Source organism: Lepisosteus oculatus, chromosome 28 (genome assembly GCF_040954835.1).
Source record: "Lepisosteus oculatus isolate fLepOcu1 chromosome 28, fLepOcu1.hap2, whole genome shotgun sequence".
NCBI lineage: Eukaryota > Metazoa > Chordata > Actinopteri > Semionotiformes > Lepisosteidae > Lepisosteus > Lepisosteus oculatus.
Genome location: NC_090723.1, coordinates 6,565,732 through 6,591,188, shown reverse-complemented (window position 1 = coordinate 6,591,188; position 25,457 = coordinate 6,565,732). Strand labels below are relative to the sequence as shown.

The 25,457-nt window shown below is 51.3% G+C and overlaps 2 protein-coding genes and 1 long non-coding RNA gene across 12 annotated transcripts in view; 1 reads left to right on the top strand and 2 right to left on the bottom strand.

The window, feature by feature from the left end:
* The window catches only part of myo1d (myosin 1D), a 92,343-nt gene extending 91,387 nt beyond the window's left edge, over positions 1 to 956 (bottom strand). For 3 of the 5 annotated variants that reach the window (XM_015362132.2, XM_015362133.2, XM_015362135.2), the window contains exon 1: positions 754 to 955. In XM_015362132.2, the coding sequence (XP_015217618.2) occupies positions 754 to 781 (28 nt within the window). In that variant the 5' untranslated portion in view covers positions 782 to 955. Of the gene's footprint in view, positions 1 to 753 lie in introns of all 5 variants that reach the window. The other 2 variants (XM_069185821.1, XM_069185822.1) reach the window with 1 other exon arrangement.
* LOC107079279 (uncharacterized) lies at positions 64 to 23,886 on the top strand. Its single transcript, XR_001480219.2, has 3 exons — positions 64 to 392; positions 22,511 to 22,744; positions 23,504 to 23,886. It is a non-coding gene; the product is annotated as an uncharacterized lncRNA (long non-coding RNA).
* Positions 7,317 to 25,457, bottom strand: part of raraa (retinoic acid receptor, alpha a) — a 157,418-nt gene continuing 139,277 nt past the window's right edge. For 4 of the 6 annotated variants that reach the window (XM_069185826.1, XM_069185828.1, XM_069185827.1 and 1 more), the window contains 8 exons: positions 22,098 to 22,246; positions 16,177 to 16,318; positions 12,945 to 13,037; positions 10,673 to 10,833; positions 10,189 to 10,365; positions 9,329 to 9,533; positions 8,592 to 8,750; positions 7,317 to 7,868 (listed from right to left, as the gene is read on the bottom strand). In XM_069185826.1, coding sequence (XP_069041927.1) covers positions 7,669 to 7,868; positions 8,592 to 8,750; positions 9,329 to 9,533; positions 10,189 to 10,365; positions 10,673 to 10,833; positions 12,945 to 13,037; positions 16,177 to 16,318; positions 22,098 to 22,246 — 1,286 coding nt within the window. In that variant the 3' untranslated portion in view covers positions 7,317 to 7,668. The remainder of the gene's footprint in view (positions 7,869 to 8,591; positions 8,751 to 9,328; positions 9,534 to 10,188; positions 10,366 to 10,672; positions 10,834 to 12,944; positions 13,038 to 16,176; positions 16,319 to 22,097; positions 22,247 to 25,457) is intronic. The other 2 variants (XM_069185830.1, XM_069185829.1) reach the window with 1 other exon arrangement.

Here is a 25,457-nt window from a genome sequence, read left to right as displayed (position 1 = left end):
GGGGAAAATGACGAAGACAATGAAGACTCAGTCAAGGAGGGCGACGCTCGTCTTTATGGTGGCATTGCAGGTTGAGAGTGGACACACAGGAACAATATGTCAACAGTGCATTTGAAGAGCAACTGTTCAAACCAAGATGATATTGCGAAAATGCTGTAAAAATATACTCATGGGCATCAAACACACTCAAATATGCTCATGAACCACTTTAGCTGAGTGTGAAACTCTCTTCTATGCTCCCATGAAACACACCTACCGCACCACAATGCACAGCTCTTCCGGCAGAGCCCCACGGTGTGACCACGTGGCCAGGAGGCTCGGCCTCTCGCGCAACAGCCCTGGGATAACCGGCGGTCAGACAGGAGGAAAAGCACGGAGACGCGGCGACAAAGGTACTGAAATATCATTCTGGTTGTTACGGTGTGAGCTGTAGCTGTAGTTCTAGCACGAAAAAATAAAAAATAAGTCATAGGTGCCATTATCAGCTTAGAACAACGTCGTGAAGTCCCCCACGGCACCCTTTTTCGGTTCGGTGAGTGTTTTACACCGTTTGTAAACCTCTGTTCAACTCGTAAAACGTGTGTTTTTTTTTGTTCTGTTTGAGGGACGGCTAATGATTGGGCAGTTCCACAAGTGTGGAACAGATTTTCCTGAAAATAAAAATATCATGCACAGAAATATATAATAGTATATATTTAAAACCCAGGAAAGATGGCAGCGACGATCGGTTAAGGACACTGATGGTAGACAAACCTCCGGCTGTCTTGTTGGCCATAGTCATCGTTGTGGTTTGCAGAAACCTACAGAAGGAAATACATACATGTATCTACTCGAAAACGGGCAATGGGGGAGCCGCCGCCTGCTTTCCTACTTTCGCGTAGCTTTAACTACATGGTGCCCGCCGGCCCCGGAGAGCAGGTGTCCCATGAGCACTGGCCGGAGTCCGGCGGCCGCTCTTGCCGTTGGCTTTGATGTCTGCGGGGCGCGGTGACGTCACCGCCGGCGATTGTGAGCGATGCTGGGGGGCGAGAGAGAGAGACGCGACGTTTCGCAAACCCAGTGAATTCAAAAGCGTGGAGCCCCCCCTGGGGTCGGGGTCGGGGTCAGGTTCCGGGTGGGTGGGACCTTTGAGCAGAGTATTTAAGTCACCTCGCCGTGCTGAATAGAGGAGTACACTACGGGTGTTGTCAGGTCTCACTTGGTATTTGTGCAGTTCTACGAAGTTCTATCTTGGCAGCTCTCAGCACAACTTTATTTGCTATTAAGACCAACCAAATCGACCTACTGTATTGATAAGCGGCAGTGGATATTGTGCTGGGAGCAGGTAATTGGTGTAGTCCTGTTGTTTTGCCCTGAGTTGCCCACAAAGAATTGACTAAGAACTCGATGGGAGCTGTGGTGAACAAGCTGTGATAGCAGTCTCAAACGCTGTGCCTCTGATAGTAGGATAGTAGGACCAAGCTTCAGTGCTCTGATGGCGGCTGTATAGTTTCATCAAGTGCCATGGCTCTCAAAGGGGAACAATTTACCATTGATATCTTGGGGAAAAAATATACAAGTGCTTCCCCTAATACTTGAGATTTAGCCTTTTACTCCTGAGCTTTATCCAGTATGTGCTGGTCAAGACTGCTTCCAAAATGTTCCTCGCTAGACCGCAAACACTGGGATATCTCGGACTACCCTGGGTGACCCACTGCCTGTTCTTAACTAGGCTGCAAAGGAACAAGTAATAGGTTTATTCCATGCTGAAAAAAAGAAGAAATAGAACACAATGTTTCGGCCGTGGAGCCTTCTTCAGGTGTGACTTGGTTTTATGTGCACAGCGAGCTCAATAATTTAATGCCATGTCAATACAGGGTATAACTATAGAACACACCCTTATGGGGTGATAAGCTGGAACAACCTAGACCTGTTTGAGTAACATTCAAATGTTACAGTCTCACTCGAGGAAACAGACCTAAAGAGGAAGCACTGGCAGAAAAAAAAAAGTACTTTAGATTCATATTGACCATTCCTTGCAGTGCAGTGGCCGGCATTGCTGCCTCGTAGCACTGGGGCCCTGGGTTCAATTCTGGACCCGGGGTGCTGTCTGTGTGGAGTTTGCATGTTCCCCCAGGGTTTAAGTGGTTTTCCTCCCCGATTCCAGAGACATACTGGCAAGTTATAAAAATATTTTTTTCTGGAAAACGTGGCCCTGCTGCGAGTGTGTCGGTGTGGGGCCTGTGACGGGCTGTTGGACTGGGGTCATGTCCAGGGTGCACCCCGCCTTGCGCCCCTTGCTTGCTTGCTGGGACAGGCTCCGTCTCCCCTGTGACCCCGAAATGGAAGAAGAGCTTGGAGAATGGATGGATGAGCAACACTCGGGGCTCATAAAAATAAGGATTGCGAACACGAGAAGGCCGCTCAGCCCACGCAGCTCGTTTGGTCTACCACAGCTAATTGATCAGGGGGTCTCATCCAGCTGTTTCTCGTCTTGAAAGAAGCCAGGGTATCCGCTTCATTAGCGTGCCTGGGCAGCTTGTTCCAGACTCGCCCGACCCTTTGTGCCTCCTGTTTGCAGTTGTAAATGCGTTTCCCCTTAATTTCCGATGATGTCCTCCGGTTCTCGTCTAACTGTGGATTCTGTTGAGGCCCGGTGGGTGGATTGTCGCCAGTGCCCTTTGAGGGTTTTCAGCGCTCGGTTTATGTTTTCTCTGCTGTGAGACAAAACATCTTTATTTCTTATTTCGGAACGAGTAAAGGCTCTGAAGAAAGGCTCCACAGCCGAAACGTTGCGTTTCTTTTCTTCTCTTTCCAGCAGGGAAAAAACCTTTACTTGTTCCTTTGCAACCTATGCATGCTGACACAGCCACCCACTTGAAACTATTACTGTTTTCTTTTAGCCTGTCAAAAGAGTAGGATGTTCCTCTTACCTGGTGAGGTTGCAGTGCCAATATTCTCACAGAAGGTGGTGCTACAGGACTACTCTGTGTGGAGCAACACTAAGTTATACCCTGAGGTGCCATGATGCTGTATAGGTTTATCTAGGTTGGTATGACTTCCCCTAGTTTATTGCTAGTGCATTCTGCCTTGCTGTAGTGTTTACTAAGGATGCTTCTGTCACTCTGCGGTGGCAGGCCGTTATTTTCCCCTGGGTTTCAGGAATCGCTAACGCTGAGCTAGTCTTGCTGTGCCTGTGACCTGTAGGAAGGTTTCGCCCCTTTGTCGACCAATCAGTCTATGATGGATGTTTTCACTTAGCCAATCCCATCCCCACTTACAGGGCTGGGTGAAGCTCCCGACCAATCCTGACTCAGAAACGTCATGCTCCTCCCACCGGCGGCCGTGGAAAACGCCAGTTTTCAGATCAGTGTTCGTTAGCAACTGTTAGTGTTGTAATCCATTCAACATCTGCCCGTTCACATGTGAAGCATTAACTTGATCTTTAAAAATGCATCCTAGGTGTTCAGTATTGCTATGGTTTGTGTGTGAAGTGGACAGAAGCATGGCACTTCCAAATCATCTGTTCAAACTGACTTCTCAAGTGAACACTTACTGAATACAGCTTTTATGGGAGAGAGGGGTCTCCTAACATGAATGATCCAATAGCTTAGAGAACATTAAATTATTTTTTAAGTCAAACGCATCTGAATTGAAGAATACAGGGCCTGCCCTGGGCATAGGTAAACCCGGCCACCAGGGGGCCTCCCCTCAATGTGCAACTCAGCATATTTTTAATCTGCGTGTTCAAATGTGAGCCGAAAAATTCACTGCAGTGGCTCTTGCTGTTGCTGCTGTGGATTACCTTAATGGGAGCCCAGTCAAAAAATGACCAAACATAATCGAGTACATAATGTTTGTGAAGCGCTGAAAAGAAGAGTGGGCCAAGCAATCTCAAAACAGAGGCACGCCAAACCAAGTCACTAATAATGCAGAATACGCATGCTCATTTGCTTTTCATTAGGTTTTGATTCTGTCAGATCCAAGTAACTTGTGAATGGTAGTCAAGCCACATTTGCAAGGTAGACAAGTAGAGGTGTTTTAACTAGGAGTTAATTGATTCATGTTTCCTGCCATTGTACACATGACTTGTGGATCACCCGGATAAAAGTAAAAAAACACGAAAGCTGTAAAGGACAAAAAATTATACATAATCAACATAAAAATGCATTGTTTCCTTTACCGTTTCTCCTGTATTTCATCGAATGGGCATATTGTAAACCCAGCTTGTAGCCCTTGGGATTGCAGTCACGCTCCCAGTGACAGCAGCAGGAGCAGAAAGGAGCTCAGTTTGATTACAACACATCTGAGGTCAGCCCAGGCACTATAAAGTCTCAGTGGACTGGCCATCATGAGCACCAGCCATGCAGTGGGTCGACTACTGTGCTGTGAAGATGTAATTAATAATTTTACCTCTGGAAAATCTATGTGAATTGATTTATTGATCACTTTTTTAGATAAAACCTTCCAATCTGCTCAGCCTTACCGATCTCACCTTTGGTTTTACCGAGTCCACTTGTTTCTAACTTAGTTAGAAATTTAACTGTATAAACTTAATGTATATTTCTACAATTCCTTTCTACAAAGGTTTCAATGCAGTAGTTTTTAAGTTATTATTTTCTTAGCATTTTTATCCTGTTTTTGTCCTGTTTATCATTTAATAATAATAATAATAATAATAATAATAATAATTCCTTACACTTACATAAAGCTCTTTTGGACACTCCACTCAAAGCCCTTTACAGGGAATGGTGATTACCCTCCCCCACCACCAGTGTGTAGCCCCCCCGAGTGCGCCAGTACTCTCCCCACACACCAGCTCTCAGTGGGGAGGAGAGCAGTGATGAAGCCAGTTCAGAGGGGGGGGTTATTAGGCCATGACTGGTAAAGGCCGGGGGGAAATTTGGCAGGACGCTGGGGTTACACCCCCTTCTTTTTTTGAGAAACGCCCTGATATTTTTAGCGACAACAGAGAGTCAGTGCCTCGGTTTTACGTCTCATCCGAAGGAGGGCACCTTCTTGCAGTATAGTGTCCCCGTCACTATACTGGGGCGTTAGGACCCACATAGCCTACTGGCCCCACTTACACCTCTTCCAGTAAGAACCTTATCTTTTCCAGGAGGTCTCCCATCCAGGAACCGACTAGGCTCAGTTGCCAGCTGTGAGTTGCAGGGCGATATAGCTGCTGTATGATTATTAATGCGTACCAATGTTCCCATTTATTACTTTCAATATTAAAGTACATCCTTGTCAGATTTGTGCTTCTTGTTCTTTAAAGCTGTTTAATAAAAATGTTGTAGTTAATTAGTTCTAAATAGTAAAATAAGGTTGTGTTGAGAGCCAATTATAGTAGTAGTGTATGTGCAAATCATGATCTGGAGGGCACTCAAAAGGCTAGGGCTCTAGCCCTGCAAGAATCTGATGTGTTGCTTTTTGTGAACTGTGTGTATTATGCTTGGAACCTGTGGTAATGATCCAATATAAGTTATATATATATATGTTTATGAGCAAATAAAATTCAGCATGAAATTGGCAGTTGGAAAGGGACTTGATGAAAACTGCCCTATTTTCTTAAGTGCTTTGAAAGGGCACTGCAAAGCAGATATTCTTTCAAGTAAATTTATTCAGAAAGCACATTTACCACTCAAGTACCCATCAGTGTCTTTTAAAACAGCTGAGCAAATGTGAATACTTTAAATATTCTCGCTCTCCTCCATAATGGTTATTTCACATACACATCCTACTGAAAAAACACAAATATGCGGCATTATCAAATGCTGGTTTATTTTCACTTTCTTTTCCCTAAATTGCCCAGTAATCTGACAAAATTCAAACAAATTGCAGTATTTCATAATCTGGAACTGAATGAGTTTCCTTAGCTATTCCAGGTTAGACAAAATGGTCAAATTATTATTGCATTCCCGAGACTGAGCGAAAGGCTGAGAGTCAAAGGGGAAGAGGCAGAGGGTTAAAACTCCGTGATCCCAGCAGTGCTCCCACCTCCGCGGCCAACGTCCACACTGCTGACATTTCATCGGCGCGCACCGCCCAGGCCAAACTCCCCCCTGCTCATTCCCGCTCTCCCGAAAGGCTCGGGGACACTCAGCGTCGCGGACGCGACGAGCTCGGGTGGCTCAGGCCCGCGGCGCCCGGAGGCCGGATCGCCAAGCGAACACCCCCTTCCTGGGGCGGGGAGCAGGGAGGTCTCCACAGACCGCGGAGCTCCACAGGGAAAGAGCCTTCCCAGCGTTTCCCAAGGGCAGGCAGCTACCCAACTGCGAGTGCATTTACTGGAAGTTCAGGAGAGCACAGGCAGCATCCCTGAACTCCTTTTACTATTCCGATTGTTGCCTCCACCCCTGCGTTCCTTTACGAAGCTACACCTTACTCCTCTGGAGAAAGACTGACACGTGCAGTGATCGTCTCTTCTGATCCCACCCAGGCCAACCCCCCTATCTGGTTTCTTACCCAGGCTGATCTTACCCCCTCGCCGTGCAGTTCAGAAAGCAAATGGACCAGTCGGGGGGGTGCAAGAGTTTTTTTTTTTATTTAAGGGTGAAGTGAAAATCATTTTACCACTGTTCGTGAACAAGTACTGTGCCCTCCTATTTGTGATGTCTATAGGTCTTGCCCTTATCTAAGTGGCCTACACAGTGTACATCCTTGCGATTCCTTCAATAAAATGTGCTTAAAATGACTTTTCCTTAAAATAAAATAAAAACCAAAACAAAAAAAAAGGCAATAACAAGTGAAGGCTAAACTCTTCATAGTTTAAAAGAAATGAATACAGCCTATATACAATATCTCAGAGGCTACTTAAAATCCACCTTAATAAAGATCTTCATCGTTTATCAAGGACCTGTGACCTTAATAGTATTTGTGGATACTTTTCATTTGTTTTTATAAAGAAATCAAAAATGAACCCAACCTGGAATAGTCTTGTGTTACAATCGTGTCCAACATTTTTTATATGCAAATTAAATGTATTCTGTATTTTTTCTTTTCCCCATCAATAAAACAATAATAGCTGGTGATCAAACAGCCACGTATTCTTCTGTTAATATCACAGGTATGAAAAGATTAAATCAGTGAAGGAAAACAATTGCATCTAATCTCAGAAACGGTGAGAAAACATCTGCAAAAATCTTTCCCCCTCCCCTTCTGTCCACTCTCCTTCTCATAACTCAACCTCATTCATTCCTTTTTTATATATATATTTATATAGCTTTTATAAGAAAATCTGTCTTTTAAAGTTGTAATAGGAAAAAAAATCAGACGACAATCCTCTATTAAGTTCGTTCGGTTTCCTCTGCGTTGAAAGCCCAGGGGAAGAACGCAAGTCCGCTGTGTCTGTATCTGGACTGCTCGGTCTCGGAATCTCGATTCCGGTCCAAATCCAGCTTGTCTGTAACGCTTGGGGGGAAAAAAAAATTCAGCAGTGTAACTGTATTGTTTCTTAGAAAAAAAAAATCAAAAAGGACTGAAATTAGTTCCTTTCTTTAAGTCGGTAGTAGGATATGTGTTCCAAAACACCGTGGTATTGCCTGTGGGCCGTGCTGTCTGTGCTTGTGCCCTGCCCGGCCCGGCCCGGCCGCAGGGGCTGTCCTGGCTGGCTGGGAGCGCCGTCCCGAGGAGGGATGAGGAGGGGCCGGAGGGGGTGGGGGGGTTGGGCGCGTCGCTGGTGGGGGGCTACGGGGAGTGCGTGGCGGGACTGCTTTGGGCCGAGCTGGGCGACAGGCTGGGGCTGCAGCTCCCCGGAGGGGGCCCGCTGACTCGCGCCAGGCCGTTGCCCTGGGAGTCCATGCCTTCAGAGTTCTCCAGCATTTCCTGGATGAGCGGGGGCATGGAGCCCGGGATCTCCATCTTCAGAGTGATGACGCGCTCCGCACCTGGAGGAAGAGGGGGACAGCGTTAGCTCACCACGACGGAGGGGCTGGATTTCCCTTCTTCCCCTTTCTACCCCCAGCTTGGAACCGGAGTACCAGAAACACCGGAAATCACACATTTCTGTCCACCCCTGGACCAGGCCTTGTTTTCCAACTGCGTGTGTTATTGTTGGAATTCTAGTGAAAATAAATACTGCCACAGCCTGGTAGTTTCATCATTTCTACTCGGGCTTGGTTCCGATCACTGCATGACGTAAAATGTTTGTGTTTAATCATTTTAGCTTATGGACAGGCATTATCTGAATACATTAACATGAGTACAAGTAGTTGACAACGCACTTCTGTGCAAGAGTTAAGACACTGTGCACTGTCCTTTCACTCAGTTTTCCCCTCCACGCATAAACAATTCTGTGGCAATCAATTGAGAGTTCATTTAGTTTTGAATGAACACTTAATCCTGACAAAGCTGCATTTTGTTATACTGAATCAGTGAACATTACGGAGTTACAAGATTTGGCCAATGAGTTCAAGGGCACCAAATTTCACAAGAGGGTCAGCTCTGGTCAGGGGGGATTACTAACCAAGCTTGGGCCTCATGGCACGTTTCCCTGGCATCCTACTGGCACAGTGCTGAAGGCATGCCACAGAAAAACCCATGCACTGCTGCGTGCAGGGCCGCGTACCCGACGCAGGTACAGCAGGGCACCGAGTGCAGCAGAGACTCACCCTTGGCGCTGATGCTCCTCAAGTCTGTAATCTTCATCAGCATCTTGGGGAACATGTGTGGCTTGTGTGGCCTCCTCTTCCTCACATAGACCTTCAGGGCCTCCAGCAGGGGCTCCTGCAGCGTGTCCACGCGGTCGGACTGCTCCAGATCCTGCCGGTCTACACACACACACACAGACACACAAAGGCCATCAGCTCTGTAGAACCCTCACTCGAGGACCAGTGCAGTCCAGTGCAAGCCAAAGGGAATGAACGTGTTTAATTACAATTGAAAAACAAAGTCATGTGAAATGGATTTGAATTCAATAAGACTTCCAGTAGTAAGGAGACTTCAGGGCAGTCCTAGCAGTTATGAACCACCACCACTGCTTCCTCACACAGTGTTTTTAAGAGCAGCTTCAGAACTGCATCCAGTGATAGGAATGTTTATGCATGTAAAACCCATATAAAATTATTACTGATAAATACTCCAGAGCCTTGTGTTAGGAAGTTACTTATTGACAGTCAATAAGTTCTAAAGTAGACCCCAAGTCATAGCTTTCAAGAAAGGCAGGATGACAAAGTCTTGGGCTTCAGCAGATCAATGACCCTGCGAGGGCGTCTTCTTAGACTTTAGATTCTGCTCAACAGTGCACTAAAAAACGCAACCCCACGCAGAAATGAAGAATGAAGTGCGTTAGGGAAAAAAAAAGGCATCATGATGATACAAGGTGGGCCTTCCAGGCGACACGCCTTACCCCCACAGAGCAGGCAGATGGCACTGAGCAGGCCGGTCTCTGCGTCGTCCATCTCCAGCGGCAGCAGCTGGTTGGCGAAGGCGAACACCAGGTCGGTGAGCGGCCCGAAGCCGGCGTTGTGCATCTGCGTGCGGTTCAGCGTCAGCCCGTCCGAGAACGTCATGGTGTCCTGTTCAGGTGTGTAGCGTGTGCAGATCCGCAGAATCTGTGGAGACGCCAGGGGTCAGCAGTGAGCATTAAAGTCCCCCCCACCGCCCGGCCTTTAGCAGTCATGGGCTCTTAAATAATCTCTGAACTGACTTCATCACTCCGTTCTCCTCCCCACTGAGAGCTGGCGTGTGGGGAGTGTACTGGCACACTATGGCTGCTGTATCATCCAGGTGGGGGATGGAAGGGAGTCCCCATTACCTGTACAGCTCTTTGACTGGAGTGTCCAGAAAGTGGTACAGAAGTATTATCATCAGCACTCGAATTGTACGCAGTGAGCCCTCCTGACCACAGACACCCTTTAGCTTATTCATAGTCCTTCACTGAAGTCCTGAAAGGTTTACTCAAAGACAGAACCAGGCGTTTTTATTCTTTTCAATGTCACTAGCTGAAAGAACTGTTACCGTGTTTCATTAATTTCCTGTTCCAATTCTACCAGGATGATGAATTGACGTGTGAGAGGTGGAATCTATTCCATTAGTCTTGCACAGTGCCTCGAGTCCTGCCCTGCTTTGTACTGAGGCCACACGCCTGTCCTTGGCGTCGAGTCTCGCGCCAGTATGGGCACTAGTGGCTCATGAGGCCAGCTGTGGCTTATGGGCAGGCGCTCCGCGATAATCCTGTCACTGTTGCTGTGGCCTTCGGGCACTCACCAGGATGTCAAGGCAGGCGGCTTTGAGCAGGGTGATTTGGTCTGCGATGGTGAGCGTGGTGAAGCCCGGCAGCTGTTTGGCGAATTCGACGGTTTTGATGATGCACTTGGTGGAGAGCTCGCTGAACTTGTCCCAGAGGTCTATGTCCAGAGACACGCGCTGGTCCGAGCTGTTATTCTGAGGCAGACGAGAGAGACGCAGAGAGGAAGACGGAGAAAGAGGGAGTCAGAGTGAAGCCACACGCTGGTGAGCTACATGTTTTGTCCTCCCTGCCCTGGTGGTTTTCTGGTATTTGCAGTGTCACACATGAAGTCGCGGCTGCAATTCTGCTCTTGTCCCCCCCCTATAGCACCACCCGCAGTGGTGTAAGACTGCTGACCATAAGCCACACCCATCTAACCACACTGGAGCAAGGCCTGAAGCTGGTCTGCAACGCCGTGCCCAGCTGTGAGGCAGAGGGCGACGGCCCGGAAGCGGTCCTTACTGTAGTGTATTTGCCCAGCTGGCAGAGTGAGGGGAAGGTTTCCTGGTGGGCCTTGCGGACCTTCGCGATCATGTCCTCGGTGGCGGGGCTCAGCACGTAGCTCTCCGTGCACTCCTGCTTCTTCTCGTCCTTCTTCTTCTTGTTCCGATCGTTCCTCACCGCTGCGGGAGGGAGAGAGAGAGAGAGAGAGAGAGCGAGGTGAGACGGTGGCGGCATCACTGACCGGGCCAGAGTCCTGCAAGAGAACTGACTGACGAGGACGGGGGGGAGAGGCGATGGAGTAAAGTCTATGGGTCTGCGCTGGTGGAGTCCCAGTGGGCCACAGGCCGCAGAGGCAGGAAGTGAAGCGGCTGTGCCAGCTGCCCAGTGCCGACCACAGCGCGGTGGGGGGAGAAGGCGCCTACAGGGAAATGTGCGGCTGTAGGAAGTGAGGCTGCACGCTCCCCTGGCTCGAGCTGAGGAGCCCGGGTATTGACAGGGAAGGCACTGGAGCGAGGGGGAGCTGTGGGCTGGGGGTAGCTTAACAGCAGAAACCCACGATCTGGGGGAGCTCCCTGCATCTCCAAGAGCCCAGAAATCCTAATCGGCTCGGAGAAGGGCCTCCGAGTGACGGGGCGCAAAGCGCGGAAAATGAAATCCGCCACATGGCAAGGAAGCCCCCTTTCCCTACAACGCACACCGGTAGTTAACGTCATTTCTTTTTTTCTAACCCGTCCCCCACCCCCCCGGAGAAGCCCCAGAGATCCTACCGCTCCGCACCCCCCCTGTGAGAGGCAGCAGGACTGCCACTGGAAGACTCAGGTGATGAATGGCAGCAGGGAATGAAGTCGTTAATAACGCTGACAAATCACCCCTGCTTTCATTAGACCCCCGAGCTAATCTAATAACATAATATGACAAATATCCAAGCGGTAATGGTTTAAAAGGCTCTGCTGAACCCACAACCAACCCCCATCACTGCTACCTTCCCCCCTCCCTCCCCAGGCAGCGCTGACGTGCAGGAGGGAGGGGGAGGGAGAGAGAGAGAGTGCTCCCGTCATCTTCCCCAGGCCTCAACAGAAGGCTCAGTTGTCCAATGAGCCCTGATTCCAGCGTGGCAAGTTTCCAAAAAAACTCTCGGAAGGACGTGAACTACAGCCCCGCCATTTGCAGGCGGCCATTACCATTAATCAGCTCCCAAGCCGCATCTGGAGGCAGGAGGGGTGCAGCCACAGTCTACTAATCTACCGCATGTGGGAACTCCCATCGCCGTTACAGACGATATTTTTAAGAGATGAATAATGTAAAGCCACAAGGTGTAACAATAAAACAGATGACAATAATAACAACTAAGAGGTACTTATTCCGAACAACGCACTGTTCTCTCCCTAGACCTTGCAAGGAACCAGAAAGACTCGTAGAAAGATGTAAAACTGTGGAACAGCGTGACGCCTTGCCTGACTTTGAACATCGGCACCATCAAACACAGCCAAACGTACGCAAGCTGGGGGGGGTCTCAACGTCTGCCGGTGTAGAAAACTCAGCTCAGCCCCCTGGCATTTCTGAATATATTTACTAATGACTAAATGAGACAATGGGGGAAAAAAAATCTCCACGACATTTGTTCAGACTGCAGAAATGATTGGAATAAGGCAACTTTCCAAGACACACCCCCCCCACCCAGGTTCATTACAGTCCTCTGGAGAGCTAAAATTAATTAATAAATAAAAGCAGGTCCTCGCATCCTTAAAGCACAGACATTACCCAAGTTGACAAATTGACAGCACAGTCATAAGCTGCACAACACAATTTAATGAAGTCATTAAAGAACTATTAGCTGGGACCGATAATCAGTCATGGCGGATTGCGAAGTTTAATAACTCTGGGTGTGTGTGCGTGCGTCTCCGGGTGAGTGAGTGAGTGAGCCAGCACACACCGGCGGCTGGAAGGGAGCGCAAATCACTCGTCCTCTTGGCAAATTCAATAATAAGAACAGGGGGTGGGAGATGGCGGGGGTAGGAGGGGGGTGGTGGCTGGTGTTGGAGAGGGAGATGGGGATAATTTGGGAGAAGAAAATTAAAGCACTGACAGGTCGTCCATCATAGAGATTAAATTCAATGGAAGGATAAAAATGTCAATGTTTCCAGTGTCTCTTGTGCTGCTGTTTTTTTTTCATCACCCCTCCCCTCTCTCTCCCCCCACTCCTTTGCAAAGACATTGATGAAATTTTCTTTTTTTTTTGCACACAAACCAAATGACCGTTTTTTTTTTTTAAAAAGGGTTTTTCGCTTACCGAGGGGAGCCCCATCAGAGAGTCCCTGCTTGTTCTCCGGTGCGGGGAGGAGGAGGGAGGCGTCTGGACTCCCGGCTTTAGTGCTGGAGCGAGCTGAGACACAAGGAGGGGGCAGTTATACCCCCCGGGAGTCACACACAAACAGGGGCTCCCAACACTGGGCTCCCCACACGGCTGCTCCAGCCCCCGGTTGCAGCGGAAATCCCACACCCGGCTGTTTGGGCACACCTCCTCCCCCTCCCAGCTCGTGACATGGAAGAGAAGCGCCGTGCATCCTGGTGGACTCTCCCAGCGGGAATTGCATAGAATGGCAACTTCCGGATCTTCCGGATCCTACTTCTTTGCATGTGAGCTTAAGGGGGTGAACGCCAGCAGATACTCTCGGGGGTTCCAGCCCTGAAGGGGCGCCTCAAACCGGCCTTGCAAGGTCAAGATCCAGTGGTCTACTTACTGCCCATTTCCCTACGAGCTTGAGACTAGAGGAAACCCTCCTCACACACGTCCAGGTCTTCACAGACACTGCCACCCTCTCATCACTCTTATTGGGCTTCTCCAGGAGCCCAGCCCGAGCCTGCTCCTCTGTCTCAATATCGCTCTTGACACTGGAGCCACGGGTGCCTTCTCACTCAGAGGCTCCGGAGAGCCAACCCCACAAAAACAACACCCCACCCCCAGGCTGGATAAAACAGGGCAATCTGCATCTGCATCAAGATAATGTGATCCTGCCACAGTGCCATCTGCACTCCAGTCTCCTGCCAAGGGCAGCTCGTTTCAGAGCGATGACGGTCGGGGGACAAACACGCCTGCCAGGGCTCTTGCACAGACATGCAGCTAACCAAAGCTACCTCTGCTGGAGATAATGAACAAAGCAATGCTTAAAGATCTCAGAAGTCGCATGCATTACACACCGGCTGACACGTCAGAGGAAGCATTTCCAACAGTTTTTACACTGTATTCGCCCCCTATTCATTTTATTGCTCATCACACCCCTGACTAAAATCAGCACTATGAAATCCAGCCATTCATAATCTTCTCGGCCACTTCAGGTACGTTCAATACCATCTGAGTAATTTCAAAAACTTGCCAATGCCATTGTGTGCTTTCGTTAACACTGTGCTGCTAAGTAAATATAGTATGATAAAGTGGGTAGCACAACACTCATGTACTTCAATTAGAAATTCCCCCTGCTGCACACAATACTGCGATTTCATCTTGTTCCACAGTGGAAATATGCCTTTCCGACCACAAGAGGGTGCAAAAGATCTGGACTGCTGCAACATTGCAATCAAAGACGCTGTTATATCAACCACTGTGTCTAACAAGTCCCCATTCTGTCTTTACTGCCTTTGGGTGAGGGCACAGGGACACACAGCTTGCAAACAGGCTTTCTGATTCTTACACGAATCTCCTCACCTTTCGCTGACAAGTCACTCGCCTGTCCTGACAGTGTGGACCAGCTAACAGTGTTCATCATTTTAATGCACTGCTTGGAAAAAACCCCAGGAGGGATGATGATAACAGCTGACAGTGGATCCTCAATTAGACCCATGTGCTGACAGGATTTCAATGACAACGTCAGGCAGCCAGGCAGCATGGCGGCACAGGGGTTAGCACTGCTGTCTCTCAGTGCTGGAGCTCTGGGATCAGTTCCAGACATGGGGTACTGTCTGTGTGGAGTTTGTTTGCTCTTCTCAGGTTTGTGTGGGTTTTAGGGTGCTGTGGTTTCCTCCTACAGCCCAAATAGATACAGGCAAGGTTAATTGGCTGCCGGGAAATTTGGCCTTGGTGTGAATGTGTGGCTGTGTGCACGCAATGAACTGGTGGTGTCCCATCCCTGGCTTCCCTGTGCCCTTGAACTGGATGGAGCAAATAATGGCTGAATGGACAGACACAGTAGAGCAGCCAAACACTCAGACAGCCCCTCCCATCCGGCCTGCTGCTCATTGTTCCCAGAGAGCAGATAGGAGAGCAGGAGAGCAGGTGGGAATCGAACATGCTGCCCCCGCCAGGCTGCCAGGATGATCTGGGATGCCATCAACAAGCTCAGCCCTGCAGCAAAATGATCAAGACAGGAGGCATGGGGTCCATCTCCCATTTGTAACCTGTGATCTCCGACTGGGAGGCACAATCCCAGCACAGAGCAGTGGATAGGTTTTTAGGGGTTCAGCCCCCCCCCCGTGCCTTAAGGAAGGTGCCTTACCCCCTATTATTCCAGCCCCCACAATATCCCTGGGTGGGATACTGACCCCTTGCAGTCAAGCACTCCAAGTCCTCTTCAAGCACAGAAAAGGGATATGCTGCAGTCTGGTAGGCCACTAGAGTCAGAAGAGGACTTCATTTCACAGCTCCTATAATTACTGCAAAGTCAGAGTGCCCTATACGTCACGCTGCAGAAAACCCAAGATACACAGCATTCCCCTTCTCTGCTTCACAGCGCGTTTTCTTGAAATATGTATTCAGCTCTAAAGACACTTTCTTTGGTCCCTTATCTCCTGAAAAACATCAAACTAAGGAAGGCTGCTGTCAAGGATAAAAAAAACCCTGCCTGAACTATTGTATCTGTGCAACAGATCACTGCTGATCACAGATTACTGCTGCTGGAGTCTTACAAAGGCTGTAAGGCGGTAAACCATCAACGTCATAAAGCCCAGTTCACCTTTGTGTAATTCACAAAGATCAAACGAGAAAGCAGCTTTCATTTCAGATCACGCGAGGGCCGGCAGGATTAGGAATCTATTTACAAGCTTTTTTAACGGGCTTTTCAGCGAATTCTCCTTAGACCGGCCCCCCCCACCCCATCCCTAACCTTCCACCCCCCCCATTCCCGATGCAGGGAGAAACCAGCGACTTCATTCCCTCATCCCAGCCCACCACCACCCCCCACCGCTCCCTCACAAACGCGCAGGCTGGAGCCCTGCTTCCAAAGTCACAGAGTAACCATGTGGAGGAGGGGGGGGGGGGGTCAAGACTGGAGTCTTCGATGGCGGCTCTTCCTGTCTCTGTGAAGCGGACCGCGAACGAGCGCTTGCCCACAGGGAAGTGTAGCCCGGACCGGCCCCCCAGGTCACTGCGTGCGCCGCCCCCGGGAAGAAGGAAGATTCCCGGCTCCGTTTGTGGACATCCCCTCCCATCGGTGGGGTGGGGGAGCCGAGCCGAGCCGGACCGGTCAGCTCCCTCCCCACGCCCCCCGCCCCCCACCCCGCGAGCCGCAGTCAGAGGGGTGGGTACTCACACTCCTTGGACATCCCCACTTCCAGGCACTTCTGCAGCCGGCAGTACTGGCAGCGGTTGCGGGTCACCTTGTTGATGATGCAGTTCTTCTCCCGGTGGCAGGTGTACACCATGTTCTTCTGGATGCTGCGCCGGAAGAAGCCCTACGGAGCAGAGGGAGGGAGAGGGAGACGTCAAAACACGGAAGCCGGCCAGCTTCCACGCCGCTCTCTTCAAGAGCTCAGGAAGGCACGGGTGGCCGATGGCGACGCAGGTGAGGCCAGTTCAGCCCGTCAGGTTCCTTGAGTGTTGTTTCTTTGTAGCCATACAGCCAACACTGGCCGGACTGGGAACAACCCACCCGCACCAGTATGAAATCCCAACCTGGAATGGAGATATAAGAAGGCTCTACACAAGCGGAGGCCCACTCAGCCCGTTAGTTAGCAGCTAATCGATCCAAGCATCTCATGAAGCATCCGAGTCTTGAAAGACAACATGGCTGGGCAGCCTGTTCAGACAACCACAGCACTTCTTCGCACAGTTTTAATCGCACATCCACGCACCCGCCACCAAGGCTGACCTGAGTCACTCGCGGAGATTATGCAAACGCCACACAGGTGGGAGACCCAGGCTGGACTCGGACCAGTACTACTGACACTCGCCACCCCACCCTGCTGCCTTCATCCTTCCATACCCAACGCGGTATCTCGGTATCTTTGGGTGCAGAAAGATAACACAGCTGTCAGCCAGGCAGGACAAAGCAAGTCCAAGATGGCACAGACACAAACAGCTAGCTTAGCTCGATGCAACAGCAGGGCCTGATGTAGCAGATGATCAAGCAGGAGGCTGAAATTAATGCCGTGGGCTTGGAACTGCTCTTGGGACACTGTGTACGTTTAGATTTAATCACACTCGAGCACATATACTCACACACGAAGGAGGAGAGACAGACTGGAGATACCGAGAATACGCAGTCTGCACTGGGCAGCTGTATAACAATATCTACACACAGGGAGGCAGATGTGAAAGACCAGCAGGGGAATTAATGCACAGACTGGAGAGGAGGTTAATCTACAGACTGGAGGAGAGGACTGAGAAAACAGATCAGAGGTGCAGAGAGATCTATGAAAAGAGAAGCCAGCAGGCAGACCAAGCCAGGAAGAAAACTCACACTGGCCAGACAGGTTATCAAGAGTGGAAAAGCATGATTAGCACATGCAATAGAGAAGTGAGAAAACGCCATTTGTGGCGGGCCTTCATTTCCACAGCCCGGAGTCCGGACGGGTTGCTATGAAGTGGGAGCAGGGCCGGAGAAATGAGGCTGCGCAGCTGCTGGTGCGGAGGGGGAGACTGCAGGGGCACCCGCACAGCGACGGAGATGCGCAGACCGGCGTGCAGAAAAATAAACCAAAATAAGAGACGCCCAGAAGGCACACTGCCCCATCGCCTCTCCAGGACCAGTCAATGGGCGCTTGCCTCTGTCTGCATCCCTGTCCCCCCGCCCTGCAGCAGGGGGGACTGGCCACTGGGGGGGTTACTCGTGCAGTCCCGCTCTCCCACCACTGCTGAGCCACGCAGGTTTTTTTCAGCCACACAGGCAGAGTTCCTCGATCCCGCACTGACAAAAGCTGGACGGCCGACAGGCGTGGCGCGGAACTGATTAAACGGATTAGCCTGAAAATCACCACACCACTTACCGCGGCCGCGGGGGGTTATTTACCTGGCTCGGGGCCGCGGCAGGCGGCAGGCGGCGGCGGCGCAGTGCGGGCCGGCCGATAAGAGGCTGCAGCTCCGCTCAGGTGGCTGGGCTCGCTTCCTCAGACACGCCCAGCCGGGCACTGCAGCGGCCCGGGGCTCTCCCAGAGCCCTGCCGCCCCACACCCGCTCCCGGTCCTCGCACACACAGCGCGGAGCAGGGAGGACACCCCGACCAGAGCTGGGCAGCAGGATCGTGGGAAGACGCCCAGTTTTACGGCAAGGCTTGCCTCTGAAAACTGGAAACTCTCCTGCGGGGGCTTGTTTCTTCGGATCGAGACCAAAACGAATCCACACCTTTTCTGCCCTTTTTTCAATGAGCCCGACACTGCAATCACCGATTACTGTCTGGCAGCAAAAAAGAAATACACACTTGCACGCCATTAAAGACAGGGGCACCCTTTTCCTGCAGCTGTTCCAAGCGCCAGCCGTGATCAGTATTCCACGGCTCCATGTCTGTAATGCAGAATCCTCCCCGTGCATTACCCTGTGTTTTGGCTACCACTGCTTTCCTCGAGCGAGGTGGTGGTGGCAGACAGGAGAAGGAGGGACAGAGGAGAGAGGCAGGGGGCGCTAGCAGAGGGGAGACCCTCGTGCTCAGAGGCCAGGCAGCGCTGTGCCTTGTGTGCACAGCGCTGACGACTTATATAACGCTACTCAACCAGACAGACAACAACAGCCACAGCCCACTTAGGTTTAAACTAGATTTGGTGCCAAGAATAACTCTCATCCTCCCAGAAGCCAGGCAGAGCACAGCATTACGAGCGGCACAGGAGACACAATTAATCTCCTCTCACAACTCCTTTAGAATATTTCATTTCCTTTGTGAAAGCCCGGCGCGCGCACGCACATATTTGCACCGGTGCGTGAAACTGGAGGCTAACGTTTCAAAGAGAACCTGTATGCTGCTCCTTTAAAAAAAAAAGTCAGTTTGGGCGTGCGTTGTGATAGACTGACTCCTTTTCCCTTTTAAATAACTGCAGCTGTTTATGCACTAACCCCCCCCCTGGAACACAATCAATGGAGTTTCCAGGAGGTGTGAAGAATGCGCTGGCACCAGGCAGAGTCCAGCTGTCTGCTGAGCTGCAGCCCCGGGTTTGTGGAGCCAAGTCTGGGGCGGCATGGTTTTGGGCAGAAATGGCAAAAGCTTGCGTTACACCGCAACAATGGCGGAGAGGAATACGTCCGGAGCTGTGCCAAGACACGAACCGAACTAGAGGATCAGTGATTTATGAGGAGTCTGGTTTTGTACCACAGGAAAAGCAGCAGAAAATAAGAGCCATCAGATCTATCTTACTGATCTAAGCCCTCTTACAGCGCGGCACTGGAAACAGCGGACAGAAAAGGAGGACGAAAAACTGAAATAAAAACAGAGCGATGCTGAGAGGCAGCTCGTGTGCATCCTGAGAGACTGACTTGTCCCTGGCTTGTCCCTGGGAGTTAACTGGGCTCGAACCTGGGTCCCAGCTGTGCAGCCGAAACGGTCACTAAGTCAGGGTATCAGCCCTTCAAACCGCTCCCCGCCCGGTGTGCAGTCTTCTTATCTCTGTTTCCATTTAAAGCTGTTTCTTCCCGGAGCTATAAACCTCTTTTCCATCAGACTAATCCTCCCCTCCGCAGGAGCCTTCGGCCGGATTATCAGTGATCCTGCAGGGCCTGGGAGGAGAGGGGGGCAGGCTGTGGTGACTAGTGCTCCCCGGCCCCCCACTCCCGAGACCCAGCGTCTGAACACGGCGCCGCAGCCCCCCACTCCCGAGACCCAGCGACTGAACACGGCGCCGCGGCCCCGCACTCCCGAGACCCAGCGACTGAACACAGCACCGCGGCCCCCCACTCCCGAGACCCAGCGACTGAACACGGCCCCACGGCCCCGCACTCCCGAGACCCAGCGACTGAACACGGCGCCGCGGCCCCCCATTCCCGAGACCCAGCGACTGAACACAGCACCGCGGCCCCCCACTCCCGAGACCCAGCGACTGAACACAGCACCGCGGCCCCCCACTCCCGAGACCCAGCGACTGAACACAGCACCGCGGCCCCACACTCCCGAGACCCAGCGACTGAACACGGCGCCGCGGGCCCGCACTCCCGAGACCCAGCGACTGAACACAGCCCCGCGGCCCCACACTCCCGAGACCCAGCGACTGAACACAGCGCCGCGGCCCCGCACTCCCGAGACCCAGCGACTGAACACAGAGCCGCGGCCCCCCACTCCCGAGACCCAGCGACTGAACACGGCACCGCGGCCCCGCACTCCCGAGACCCAGCGACTGAACACAGTGCTGCAGCCCCGCAGTGCTGGCACAGACACGAAGGAGCTGAGAGCCCGAGTTACAGGCAAGAGGTCCCGGCCCCACCACAGCCTGGGTACAGAGCAGAACCGGGCCGCCAGGCTGGGTACAGCGCGTTCATGGGTCTTGTCAACACGCCTTTACAGATGCTGTGAAGACGCTCTGTACTTCAACACACACACACACACACACACGGCTGTATAACTGCACCGCTGAGGCCAGTTAAAGGTCACAAGGACCACTCAGGCTGTAATTGAATTTAACCAGCAGTGGAGTCAGCCATGGTGGGCCCATTACGCCTTTCAATACACAGTGCAAATTCCTACAAGGGACTAGGAAATGGTGCTTCTACAATAACATTCATCCGAAAACATAAACATCGCATCAGAAACTCCGCTGAGACGTCCCAGGCCACGACAAGTCAGGAGCTGTTAAATATCTGTAACTGCTAACCTACTGCCATGCTGATTTGCACTTAATATCCCCTGCTGTGTGTTCAACTGCATTACCATTCACTCTATTAACACTTAAAGGATGGACACATTACCGTGAATGTTCCTCTTTAGCCCAGGTAACTGAGGATGCACGAGAAGTTCTTTAAATGGGGGCGCTTGGAGTTTTTCTCCTTTTCTAATCTCTCATGGGAAAAAAAATTGGAGCTACAGATTCTGGATGAACGCCTCCAGGAAAATGCAAAAATGTTCTCGCAGTACTCAAAAACATGTAAATTTAATGTAAAATATGGTATTTATAGCAGGAAAAAAAGGGACAAGCTCAGCTTGCTCCACAGAGACACAAATCTAACATCAATACTCGGTGAACCCAGGAGATATGGATCTGTAGTAGTCAAAGCAGGAGAAATTCTACCCTGTACTTCACCCCTGCCTCTGTGGAATACACACACACTTTTCCAGGCCTGTTATCTTTTAATTATTACATTTCATTACTGCTCAGAATTCAGAGCCTGTCTTCTCTAAAGCTGGTTCACGATTTCCCACAACTCATGCCAATCCCCGTTTATCCAGAAGGGGGCGATCAAAGCCACTTCTGGCGGCTGCTGTTAGGACGTGCATTACTGCAGCTTCCCTGCCTTGCCAGTCTCTGGCAGAGTCAGGACGGGCTGCCCATCCAGCTGCCTGTTTTATATTTGATTAACACTGCAAATGACAATTCACCAGCCTGGCACCTCTCTGCTAAGTTTATATTGCTCTTCTCATCTCTCAAGCACCCTGCCTTGTTTTAATAAGAGTGCTGGTTTATACTACCCAACCTGCCTGACAGGGCCAGTTAAAGCAGTTTAATAGTGTGCAAGTATGTAGGGAAATTATTCAAAATCTACAAAACTACTACACAGGAATGTGCATTAAAGCAAAGAGTTCATCAGCAGCCCATTTGAACCTTGGCACAGATTTGAACTTTTCATTGACATTGAATTTTGTTACATCTACCAGAAACGTAATGGACACCCTCACTCGCATTTGAAGAATCGGGTTGCCCCTTTGAGCACAGAGCGACATGCAGAGCAGAGCTCTGTGCTGCGCCTCTCTTACACTTGCAGACACGCACACTCTCTCCACGCCCGGCTCTGCGGGCCCGAGCCGCAGCCGAGAGGACAGTGACCCACAGAGGTCTCAGCGCGCCCGAGACGCTCCAGCTGCAGACACTCACAGCCTCCTTCGCCAGGCAACGGCTCTACACAAAGGGTGGCGGGAGCATGGAACAAACGACCCAGCCACGTTGTTGAAGCGATGCTCGGATCAATTAACTACTTAATTACCGGAGGGGTCAGACCCCCCCCTTCTGGTGTGACCCCCCGTCTTCCCACTCCTTACTCCTGCCCTAACTGCGTCACGCCCGGAGGGGGGTCGAGGTGCCGGGCAGTGGCGTGCTTGCTCACCTTGCAGCCCTCGCAGGCGCTGACCCCATAGTGATACCCCGAAGACTTGTCCTGGCACACGAAGCAGGGCTTGTAAACACGGGGCGGAGGGGGCGGCGAGGGGGGGCTTGGCACGATCTCCTCCGAGCTGGTGCTCTGGGTCTCTATTGCTGCGGGAGACAGAGAGAGAGAGAAGGGGGAGACGGTCAGAATGCGGGTTCATCACCAGAACAGTCACAAAGACACGAGCAAGCCCACCAGGACCTTAATGACCACGCTCGTCCGGGACCCCCTGACATCCTGAGGAGAGGAAGAGCAAAATGATGGCTCAACAAGAACCACACACAACACCTGTGCATTCTTCACGCAGGTCCCCAGCTCCTGTGGAATAAAATGCAGAAATAAAACGTTCCGGCTGATCTCTTCTCTTTTAGGAACGCCGAAGGAAACCAGAGGTGAATTGTTCCTTGGCACTCGTGCGCGCAAGGGAGACTCCTGATGCAGTGGAAAACCGAAACATGCTACATGACTGTCACACAAGCCAACGCAAAACAGAGAAGGAGCAACAAGACCTCGTAGGAAAGCAGAGAGGAGCAGCGGTCAGGGTTCTGGACTCGAAACGGAGGGCAATTAACCCAACTGCTCCAGGAACATACCCAGCTGTACAAGTGAGTGCAAACGCCGGTCACTGGATAAAAGCATCAGCCAAACACATCCTCCCATTTTCGAACCGATTTATCCAATACAGGGTTGCGGGGGGAGCTGGAGGCTAAAGCAGGAAACACCCTGGCCGAGATGTTGGTCCATCACAGGGCAGATGAGACACACACACCAGGGCCAATTTTACCAGAAGCCAGTTAACCTACCAGTATGCCTTTGGACTGTTGGGAGGAAACCCACATGAACACAGGGAGAACTCCACGCTGATAGCACCCCAGGAATGGAACCCACAGCCTCTGCCCAGTGGGGCAGCAATGCTAGCCACTGCAGCCACTGCATTTCTAATCAATTAGCAAGACACTAAACGAGCTGTTAAAGAACCCGGGAGGGGGGGGTAGGAACATGCTTACAATAGACAGAAAAACTACATTACAAATGAAGACACCTGTGTTCAGACTAATCCGGCAGCTGACTACTCAACTACTGAACCCTTCTGCACCCACAGCAGCAGCAGTGCTTGTGCCATAATCCCCACAGGAGGGACTAAGTCACCTGCACGTAAAAAACATCTAAAGAATTGCAGCATGTCTGCAAGAAGCCTGACTAGCACAACAGCACTAAACCACTCCCATTCCAACACGACCAGAACCACGAGGCACAGGTCTCCCCGCGGAGCGCTCTGGTCTTCCGGCTTAGCAAAACGGGCAGCTAGATCAGAGAGGGATCGCGTGTGCACGTCTTCAATTTTCTCCTCCGCCATTCCACAGGTGAGAGCTCCTGGCTGCTCTCCGGCAGTCAAGAGGGTACGACACAAACCTGCCGTTTAAACATTCCAGAGCCTGGGAAGACCTCAACAGGCCAGGGGTGCAGGGAGGACCAAGATCTCCATGCAGAAAAGCTCAGGAAATAGAAGGCAGATGCTGGTCTGAGCCCTACAAAAAAACAGTATAGTGCCTTACATCATGCAGCACACTAGAATACCACTAACCTCTTCCAAATAAAAGCACTGATCTCCAAAAGCATTCCCTTTTCCTCTGTCTATAAGAGCAGATCTGTGGGAAACAGCCAGAACTGCAGCTTTGTGACACACAAAGCACAAAACCCAGCCAGCCTCCCTTTATCCTCCGATAGGCCTCCCTTTACCACCAGCACAGGAACCTCTTATTTGGCAGACACCTCCGTCAGAAGAAACACTGGAAAGTTTTTATGAAGATAATAATAGCTTAAATGTACAGGGCGCTTTTTCTTCCCAGAGCTTTACACAGAAAGGGACCCACGCAACAATGCTGTGTATTGTAAATAGGAGGGAAAACAATTATCCACCAGCCTGTAGACTCTGATGTCTGCCAGGGTGCTGTAGTAATGACAGTGATTCCTGTGTGGATGTGCCAACATGGATTCCCCCTCATCGTGCTTTCAAGGCTGGCTCCCACTGCTCCTCCTCAACCTCAGCCCTGAGGAAGGCCCTAATGAGGAAGCAACATCTGAAACCAATTCTGCTGCAGTGCTTCAGTACAACCAGCCTGCTGCTCATGGAACTGTCCTTCTGGACAGTCTGCAGTGCAGGTGCCTGTTCCAGTTTCCCATCCCGTCGGCGGTACAGAGCTCCTGCCACAAACTGGAGTCCCAGGTCCAGTGTCCACATGCTGCTGGTCCCCGCTGGCCGGCTCGTAAGCAAGCCTGTGCCCCCAGCATCAGCACGGTCTTTGAGTGGAACGACGTTCCTTTACTTCAGAAACAATCCAAGAGAAATTTTCCCCGGGCTGCTGCCATTCCTCCACCAGGCTGTCTCACCTCCTGCCTCTATCTGCAATCGTAAATCATAAGAAACGCATTCTCACACGGCCTTCATGTGACTGAGCCTGTGGGTTAAGTGCCAGATCACACAGCGGCACAGCCTGTAAACTCTCTGTGCTGCAGCTCTTGCGTGCCAGGGTGTGAGAAAGAGCCGAGTCCGAGACGCACTCACTCGGCCTGTGAAATCAGCTCCTCCTGTGAACTACCAACGAGCAGGGGAATCTGACTCTCTGTGGGGCCTAAGGACTCAGGGGCTCGAGCTCCTGGTAGCACCTGTCTTCGGGGCACCCCTGCAGAACAGGGTCGCCCTCCTGCGCCACCGCTTGGCTCACCACAAGCACCCATCACAGCGCCGCCGCCCGCCGCGCACGGGTCTGGCAGAGACTGATGGAAAGAAACCGCACAGCCCGGCTCCAAAGTCCCCCTGCCGAAGGTGCGAACTCTGTAGCGGAGCACGGGGGATTCACTTGATCTGGACAAACCCGACATGGATCATCATGCCGATCAGCAAGGGGGCACTTGGCAGCGGAGAGGTACTTAAAAATGAGAAAACTGACGTCAGACCTAAGCAAACCGGACAATCAAACTCCTTACTCCAATCATGAGCTCAATTCAGGCAGATGACTAATGAGAATCAGTAGATCCTGTACCCCTGAGGGACTGAAGATGCCTGTTCCTGCATGCTTTCCATGGCTCTTAGGGTTGTCGTGGGTCAGTGGGTTAACCCTGCTGGTATCGGGCGCGTTCTCTGTCAGCCACTAGTCCTGCAGGGCTGCTCGAGATAGCTGCTTTCCCAGCACGCGATCTCGAGAGCCCTGCACAGGCCTGCCGGGAGCAGATCTGAGCTCCTGGACAGGAGCGGGCCAGGCTGCCGCGCTGAGGAGGAGGAGGAGGCCTTATCGGGGCAGAGAGAGAGGGAGATCA